Source organism: Olea europaea, chromosome 22 (assembly GCF_002742605.1).
Source record: "Olea europaea var. sylvestris chromosome 22, O_europaea_v1, whole genome shotgun sequence".
Classification (NCBI taxonomy): Eukaryota; Viridiplantae; Streptophyta; class Magnoliopsida; order Lamiales; family Oleaceae; genus Olea; species Olea europaea.
In genome coordinates, this window is record NC_036258.1 from 6063835 (window position 1) to 6073510 (window position 9676).

At 32.0% G+C, this 9676-nt stretch overlaps 1 protein-coding gene across 1 annotated transcript; it reads left to right on the top strand.

Moving 5' to 3' along the window:
- Window positions 1-4086: 4086 nt before the first annotated feature.
- Window positions 4087-5076, top strand: LOC111371535. Its single transcript, XM_022993578.1, has 2 exons — window positions 4087-4235; window positions 4557-5076. Exons 1-2 carry the CDS (start codon window positions 4131-4133, stop codon window positions 4983-4985), a joined length of 534 nt encoding a protein of 177 aa, XP_022849346.1. The 5' UTR covers window positions 4087-4130; the 3' UTR covers window positions 4986-5076.
- Window positions 5077-9676: the final 4600 nt, after the last annotated feature.

Consider the following 9676-nt stretch of genomic DNA (forward strand, 5'->3'; position numbering starts at 1 on the left):
TTGCCTTTTTCATCTCTATTGACAAATCATTTCTCACAATTTACAATTCAAAAAATATCAAAATCTTTGCCATGCTTCAAAATTTCTTCAAGCTCATCACACTAATTCCTCAAACAATTATAATTTGCATACTGCAAATTTGTTGAACCAAACAAAAATTTGAAAGTATTTTCATATTTTTGATATTGTTCAAACCTTAACTTAAGTGAAAAGGGACTTGATCAACTCCAAAAGATTCTTCATCTAGATGTGTTATATTAATCGTTGACAATTTTATTAAAGTGCTTCTTTCTATTAATAATATGATTTTCATGAAATTTAGGTTCAACTTTTATTTGAGCAGTAATTTTTTAGCAATAATGTAGTAGGAATCAAATTCAATTTCTATATATGTTTTGAAAAATGAATAAGTGCTTTCAAGTTATTAATATAAATACTAATGCAGCCGTATTGTACCAAATAATTGTGCTAAACAAGAACTAAAAATGCATGTCAGAAAATAAACGTTTAACATCTTTAAATGTCTTAAAGTCATTATGTGTTGGTCAATTGACGGTTTCATGGACGGTTTTTGTTCAGATAGACTCCAGGTGCATATTTATGAAAGTTTAGAAATCTCTACAGGCACAATTGAAAGTTAGGATAACGTTTGTACAAATTGAAAAGGTTAGAGACCGTTGTTGCAATTTTTCCGTCCATGTTTTCACCTAGTTATTTTTTTTCCCTCTTTAAACTGGACTCTTCCAACATATTTGTGATAGCGACTTAAGTATTTGACCTTTTACATTAAATCGATTTGTAGAATATGAAAATAGTATTTATTTACATTGTCGAATTCCAAAAAAATATATATATATTTAACCTTCATATAAGAATTTGCCATATCACAAAGTGCAAAATTAAGTGCTTGTTTGGTACATATTTTAAACCAATTAGAATCAATATTTTAACCATTATTTCACTATTGCAACTGTCATTTTTGAATTCTTCTCTCGCGGATAGGACCCACTTTATTTTTAGCGGTCAAAAAATCAATTATCAAAATTTCTACCAAACAAGTACTAAGATTATGATAATCACATGGTGTGTAAAATTTCATCGGGTTTACTTTTCTAGTACTATTTTCTGTAAACCTTTATGCTTCCCTTTTATATTAGAACCATTATTATAATCCTAACCTCTTAAATCATCAATATCACGTTCAAATGTTTTCAAATAAAGAAAATATGAATAGCCTGAAAAACTTGCAAACAATATCCATGAATAATATATATATTTGAGGCCTCACCTTATCTAGTTCTTTTGTTATGTTCGAGAAGAAAGATTATATCTATGTCCAATCTCTAGTGATGGTGGGACCTTCCACCCTCCCCAATCCTTGAAAGCCCATTCGAGGGCTATCCTTCTATCTCAACTCGAGTCTTAAATTTAGCGCCTTACATAATGAGAATTGTCAAAGTATCATCATAGCCAAAAATGGAATATAAATGTAACAGTTGGAAAGCTAATCAATTCCATACTTCTGTATCAAAATTGAAAGAAGAAGAAGAAGAAGAAGAAGAAGAAATAAAAAAAATAATGCTTACAAACACACAATAGGGCAAAAAATTAAAGTAAAAAATTCATAAATCTTAGTATTAATGTCAAAGACCGTAAACTTAGGTTGGAGAATTTGCATAGTGTTGAAATTGGGGATGAACAAAGAAAATAAAATAAATTACAAAAAGTCAAGTAATAAACAAAGAAATGGGAAAGAAAAAACGAAAATTCAACTTGAAAACGAGTTAAATAAAATAAAATGAAATGTCACTAATATATTTAAAACTTTTTTTGTGAGACATTTCATGTTCTTATTATTTTTGGTGCATTTTTAAACAAAAATTTCCATCATTTTAGGCCCCCTTTTCCTCGTTTTTCATTGTTTTAGTCAGAGGTATGCGTGCAAGTTAAGGGAGATTTAGAGTATGAATTTAGATATAAACCACTCGATCCAACACACTTCAATTGAGGGTGGGACGGCCACTTAACAAGGACATATATAATCCAACATTAAGAAATCGTGAAACCAATAACAATAGAGATGGAAAGAAAGAATATTGAGTTCATTAGACACTCTCATTGCATTCCTATTGTTTTCATAATTATTCAAACCAAGCAAAGATGGAAAGTATGAGATAGAGTAATTCAACTATCTTATAAACTTATCCTAATTACTTGCACTTTCTCAATACAATATCTAAAAATGAGATACTTGAAATTAATCAATAAATCATTAATTATTTTGAATGAGGATTCACATCAAGATTGAAGTTCAAGACTCTCAATAGGACGATAACAAAAGATTAATAAAAATTGACATAAATTAAGAAAAATTATTCATATCTATCTTAATTATTATGTTTGCTCTAACACATGAATATCTTTTCGATTTTCATTTTTCCAGAACATTTAACTTAACAAAATGGAAGAGCGTTACTTTTTCTATTTTTTTTTGATCAATAAATCTCAATTATTTACTTGTGTTGTTTTTATACCTTTCCATGTGATAATGTGACTATATATGTAGAAGAGGATCTCTTTATCACCAGTGTATCCTCAATATATATCACAAGACAATTAAAGACTCCTTTACACAAGTTTTGTTAATATACGTACGTTACAAATTACAATAAAATATTGGAATGGATAGATGATAAGAATGGTATAAAGGTAACCACTATGTACACTTACGGAAAAATAACTTAGCAATTTACCGTGCACTATATACCTTCTCTATGTAATACAAGGTTTATGGAACATTTGCGAGAATGTGTGTAGTTCCATTTTATCGGAAAATTTTAAAGTTTGCATTTTTTATTCGTAATTAGAATTACTTAGAATTTTATGTAATATTTAGAAAACTTGAACATTATATTTTTGTTCTTTTTCTCTTATAGAATTTGAATATTATAGTGAAAACTATAGAATCTTACCAACTTTTAATGAAGAAAATCCTTTTTGTTTTTTATTAATTAAGAATGATTGACAGTGAGTCGTAGCTTTAACTCTGTCTTTTATTTTTTCCTTCTTGATTTTGCAAAGTTGACACATTTACTAACTAAAATAAGTTTAGTACGAGTATCTTCAAAGAATTCTTTAAACATGAGACATTCTCTATTTTAAAGAGTCAATTTTTAAAATCATATTTCAAGAGACTCTTTAAATTAACATTTTATTTTAGAAAGTGGGTTTGGCTCTCCAAATTTGGATATGCAAATTCACTTTCTATAAATAAATGCATTTAAAGTGTTTCAATTTTCAATGTAGGAAAATAATAAAATAATCTAGAAAAAAGTTAGTTAAAATAAAAGATAGAGAAAAATAATAAATATTTTTTTGGAATAGTAAAATTAAGTTTTAAATATAAGAGTTTATTGAAGTACTTTAAAATTCTAATTCTCTAAATTTATAGATACCCTTTAAAAAATAAAAAGTCTCTTGAAGATACTCTAATATAATATGTCGTCATTACTATATTAACTTCTAATGACCAACCAACAATGTTACTTTTGCACATAACTGGATAGAAAACACATCAATGGCTACAGGCCTCATTGAGTTGATTCACACCTAGAGTTTTCAATTAGTAGATTGGATTAAACCACAGTGTTCCTGAAATGATAAGTGAGTTAAGCTACTCAAACAGGGAGTTTTGATAGATAACGTTGACAGAGCTGAGGCGACGAACTGTGATTAGCATATATATATATATATATTCCAATGAATGTAACTCAGTATTGTCTATCAACATTCCTCGTCAAAATTTCCTGTTTGAATAGCAAGATTAATGATAAATATTTAAGTGATCAATATTTTGGAATAAAATGATATCCAGCCGAATACAAATTTGGCATAAAATTAAGTGTCGATCAACAGTGTTTTTAAGATCACGTGTAATCAAGATATGGTGGAATTTATACGTATTTGAAGTCTGTGTATTTATTGCTACAACTAAAAGCTGTACCTACTCAACTCTATCAATGGACTCAACATCTTGCTAGATTTGTCTATAAATAGTGATGAAACACTCTAAACATACTCATCAAAAACATAAATCAAGTTTCTTCTTTCTTTACAATCAGTTATAGCAAATGGGTTCCAAGACAATTCTTCTACTTGGCCTTCTGGCTATGATTCTTCTGATTGCATCAGAAGTGTCAGCCCGGGAATTGTCTCAAACATCCACAGTTCCACCGGTAAGTTTCTTCTTACACAAAAGTTTTCGTCGTTGAAAGTAAAATTTCTTCTACATATATAAGATTATTGCTTCCAGGACAATGTGTACTTCAGTACTTGTATCGTAGAGTTTAAGAATTTCATTTTTCTCCCATCGAACTTTATAGACTGTCTGCCTATCTGGTAAACATATTAAGTATTAATATTCTATTACCTAACAATGTGTACTTCAGTACTTGTATCGTAGAGTTCAAGAATTTCATTTTTTTCCTATCGAACTTTATAGACTGTCTGCCTGTCTGGTAAACATATTAAGTATTAATATTCTATTACTTGTTCAGATAAGGAGGCTGAGAAGACAAATGGGGTTGAAGAATCCAAGTATCAAGGAGGCCGATATGGAGGATACCCTGGTGGCGGTTACCCCGGTGGTGGATATGGAGGAAACCGAGGAGGATACCCTGGTGGCGGTTCCCCTGGTGGTGGATATGGAGGAAACCGTGGAGGTCGTGGTGGCGGAGGAGGCTACTGCCGCTATGGCTGCTGTGGCCAGAGCTATTACCGAGGGGGTTGCAGGTGCTGTACATTTGCTGGTGAGGCAGTGGATGCTGAACCTGAAGCAAAGCCTCACAACTAATTCCCACCTCAGAAATTCTGTGTTTTTTAAACGTTGTTGTATCTTACGTATGAATAGGAGGCTGGGTGATGTACAATATCCATTTATTGTGGATGGTTTGTACTTTGTACCAGTTATGCAGGCACAGTCCTGAACCGAGGCCAATAAAGTCTGTGCCTCAGGCCCAAGATCATAGGAGGCCTAATTTTGGCCCAATAATAATTTTTTATTATTATTATTATTAATAATGCCTGGCGGCCCAAAGGGCCAAAACCAATTATCCAACAAGCTTACAATCCATTTACCTTTCAAATCTATTTACCCAACCCAATTTACATATCCAATATCCATGATTCAATCCAATTAACCAAAAATTCCCAAAATCTGATTCTGAAATACAATCAAAAATTTCCAAAATCTAAAATATAGCAGCCTGCTGGACGTGCTCTTCAGTCGTCGCCTACTCGCCTCAGTGTTGTCTCCTTCAGGTCAGTGGTTCCCAAAATCTTTGAGAAGTCGTTCAAAGTATCAAGTCTGCAGCTCTTCTGCTCTTGAGTTGCCTCTTCCCTTGGACTTGGTAGTTCTGCTATTGGCCAAAGCCCTCTTTTTCCTCAATCTTAATCTTGGTTTCTGGATTATTGGGCTTCTTCAATCGAGCCATTGGGTGGGTAATTAAGCTTTTTTACCTTGTGCATCCACTTTTTATCTCTAATCTTACTCCTCGTCATTTTGGGTACTCAGCCTATTCCATCTTAATCTGGTAGTGATATAAAAGCTCATTATCTGGTAACCTTTTTTTTTAAAATCTTTTTTTGGGTTTTGAGTCTTGTGTATACCATCATCGATTCACTGTGGAAGGTGGATCCACAGCATTTTTCCGAGGGTGAAATTTATCTATAGAGCGGTAAATTTTGAAGAAAAAGGGAATTTATATAATTGTAGTAGGGTGTAAGCAAGTAGTTGAATTTTTTGCAGAAAAAAGGCTTAAATATTGCCAAGATTAAGAATCTAAGATCTAGTCAATTCATAATTGCATCTGTTAAGTATGATATAAGTGGGCCATTTACTTAAATTTTTAACGATCAATTTGCCAGCTAACCATTCTTAGAATATCATTGTGCATCTGGTGGCTTGGATAAGGAAAATAAGTGTGAACTTCTTTCATCAGCAAGCAAATCCCAAAATTTTTTATATTTATGAATGACTTAGTGCTTAAAGTAATTTCAGAATATGTTTAAAGTTGGTGTGAATGACATGCTAGGAGATTAATTGTATTGAGAAGCATGCTGCATGCTCTTTAGGTATTCTATTTGAAAGCCAACTGGATCCAATAGCATATTTTAATATGATTAACTTGGACCTACATGACAATAATTTGTTAAGTCCATTACCTGATTATCTTAGAAGCATGTTAACTGTGAAGAATTCAAAGTCAGCAAACAATAACTTCATTGTGGTTACCGAGTTGGCTTCACCCTTCACGTTGTTTGCTGTGTATATATAGGCTACTCATACATGGCTATTTAAGTTCAAAGCTAAATTCAATATTTGTTAATACCTATAAATTGCAGGTGAAGCAATTATAAGAAACCACAAGTAAAAATTTTGAGACTATCTTAGCTAAAAGCTAGCCAATGTCACCCGTCGAAGCGCTACGATTATTGATTCACTTTCCTTATATCTAGAATTTACTTGGTGCTATCAATGAGGGATCTGGGAAAAATGATACTTCAAGAATGAAACTCTTTGACCTGATAAGCTAAAGAATATCAAAAAAATGGAGAAATAATAAACTACTTGAGTTTTACTTTTTTTTTAGCTTAAAATAAGATTTTTCGTTGTGGGCAAAAGAACAGGAGTGTTATGAGAACAGAAGTGTTAAGAGAACAGGAGTGTCTTATTATATAACGTCATGAATCAACAACAAAAAGTTAATCAGTTGAACAAACCCATCCATTAATTTCACTATTTAACTACTAGAAAACATGGCATCACATGAAGAAATACCGATATTACTGATTTTTTTCCGGTGACTTTCTCCGACAATGCAAAATGCATCCGAATTGGGTCGTAAAGTTATCTTTGGTGAAAACCTAAGAAATGTTCAACATCAGTACTGATGATTTCGATCCTTATCTGTTTGTTTTCTACTAGAAAATGTGGTATCAACTGCGAAATTTTAACACGGATAATTTAAGAAATTTCAACGGTGGAAGATGCCTTGGTAATTTTAGCGACAGAAAAGAGAGAATCCATCACTAATTACCACCAGATTAGCAACAGAGTTTCCTACCTTTTTAGCAACAAAAAGTAATTTATCTCTAATCAGCTCATCGTCCATAAATAATAGCAATGAAAGTTGTTCGTCGATAATTTTCCATCTATATTTACAATATCGTTTCATCTTGTCTTGTGCATGACCTCAAATTTGTGTACAAGGGATTCTGCATTGGGTCCCCGAATTAACACAGAACACTTGCAAAGGGGAATGGGTGAGAGATATTCAATATTATTTCGTCATGCATGATGCAATTTCTTCTCCCAGTTGCCCGTATGTACATAGCATAGAGGTAATTTAGCCCACATTTTATTTCATTATTTTAAAAATGTACCATAATTGGACCACATTTCCTGCATATATCAACTGCCCCTATTCGATAATAGATCTTATAAGCGTACACATTGTATATTGGGATCCCTGCGTCGAAGATCGGACGTCTTAACAAGGATTTTTTTAATCAATACTTCTCTTTAAACCTTCCACACTCGATAGTCAAGTCTTTCTGTTTAGAACAAGATCTATCGAGTACAAATTCGTGTAACTTTAAAGGTCATGCACTTTAATTTAAAACGAGATCTATTGAGTTTTAGTAGTGACACGTTCAATTAAAGTATTAAAGTTCGGACGTGGTTAATGTGTCCAAAATGACAAAAAGTCAAATGATAATTGAATGGGTTGGCAAACTACAACTTATTATTCAAAGCTATATGCATTCTGGTCCCTGAGAGTGCCCCACTACAACTACAAGTGGTCAAAAATGACCGTCCAAATTTAAAATTATAGGTAGTAAAATTAAAAGTTCTTGTTTGGGTTTCATTTTAATGAAATTTTGAAAAAAATGTATTTTGAAATAATAATTTTTTTGGAGAATATGTAGTTAAGAAGTTAAGAAAAATTTTGAATTTACAAGAAATATTATTTTATTAAAATATATATAGTTAAAATGAAGAAAGAGAAAAATACATTAAATTAAAATGGAGCCCAAACAAGAACTAAAAACAAAAATCCCACATCCGTTGGACATAAAAGCAATAATCAACTTATGCTGTACTTCAAGATCAATAAATAAAGGGAAAAAATCATATGTAAGGTGTATGATTTACACCAATTCACAAATCAGGTGCAATGTTTAAAAATTCAAAATTCAGGTTTTTGTATAATTAATTGAAAATATTTATTAATTAAATATAAATAGTCATAGTTATACGATTAATGTTCACAAATTCACAATTATGGGTTACAGATTTATTTACTGGTCATATATCATCAAATCAATTGGTTACGAATTTTTTCGAAATCACAAATTAAAAATTTTGTAGGTTACAGATTATTTTGACATCACAAATCAAAATGTTTATAAGTCACATATTATCAAATTTTAAGGTCACAAACCAAATCGTTGACGTCATGATTATTTTTTTGTCACAGATTATCAAATTTTAAAGTCATAGGCCAAATTTTAAGGTCACGGACCACCACCAACAAAAATAAACACCGGCAATCAACCCAAACCATCAACTTGCACCACCACAAGCACTACCTCTATAGTTCTTGGCTAATGAAGTGAGAAGTTCAATTGTCAAGAAAGTTAAAAATGCAAAATATTTCGCAGTTATACTTGATTGTACTCCAGATGCAAGTCACGAGGAGCGAATGTCTTTAATTGTACGATTTGTAGATGATTGGACAACCTTACCTACAGTTGAAGAACATTGGCTAGAATTTTTGAAGGTAGATAACACAATAGGACTTAGACTTGCAACCGAGCTACAAAAGGCTTTGATAAAACTTGATCTGGATATTGATGACATTAGAAGGCAAGGGTATGACAACGGATCTAACATGAGCGGGAAGCACAAAGGTGTGCAGAAAAGAGTCCATGAAATGAATCCCCAAGCTTTCTATACTCCATGTGGCACTCATAGTCTAAATCTAGCATTATGTGATTTGGTGAACTGTTGTTCCAAAGTTGTATCCTTCTTCGAAGTGATACAACGCATCTACACATTGTTTTCCTCTTCTACCAAGCGATGAAAAATCTTCAAAGATAATGTACAAGGGTTGACAGTGAAGCCATTGTCACAAACATGTTGGGAAAGTCATGTTGAAAGTGTGAAACCTATAATGGAGTAAACTACACAGATAAGAGATGCATTACTTAATTTGGCAGAAAATAATGAAGATCCTAAAGTGAAGAGTGAAGTCGAGTCATTAGCAACACATGAACTTCAAAATTTTTAGTTTTTGCTTGGCATGATAATCTGGTACAGGTTGTTGCATGCTGTCAATATTATGGGTATTGATCATGCTATCAACCTCTTGCAAGGATTTGTTTCATTTCTTGAAGAATATAGAGAAATTGGATTTGCTATTGCCAAGGATGAAGCGACAAAAATGGCAAGCGAAATGGAAATTGAAGCTGTATTTACAGAAAAATGCATAATTCGAAGAAAAAAATAATTTGATGAAAGCGGTAGTGATGAGGTAAAGCAATCAGCAGAAGAATCTTTTAGAGTTTAGTACTTTGTTTTTATAATTGATCAAGCTCTATCTTCTTTGAGGAC

What these genes read in the sequence shown, in the direction of transcription:
- LOC111371535 (XM_022993578.1), top strand. Translation starts at nt 4,131, where the DNA reads ATGGGTTCCAAGACAATTCTTCTACTTGGCCTTCTGGCTATGATTCTT. An exon ending in AAACATCCACAGTTCCACCG is followed by an intron (nt 4,236 to 4,556) that starts GTAAGTTTCTTC and finishes TTACTTGTTCAG; the next exon opens with ATAAGGAGGCTGAGAAGACA.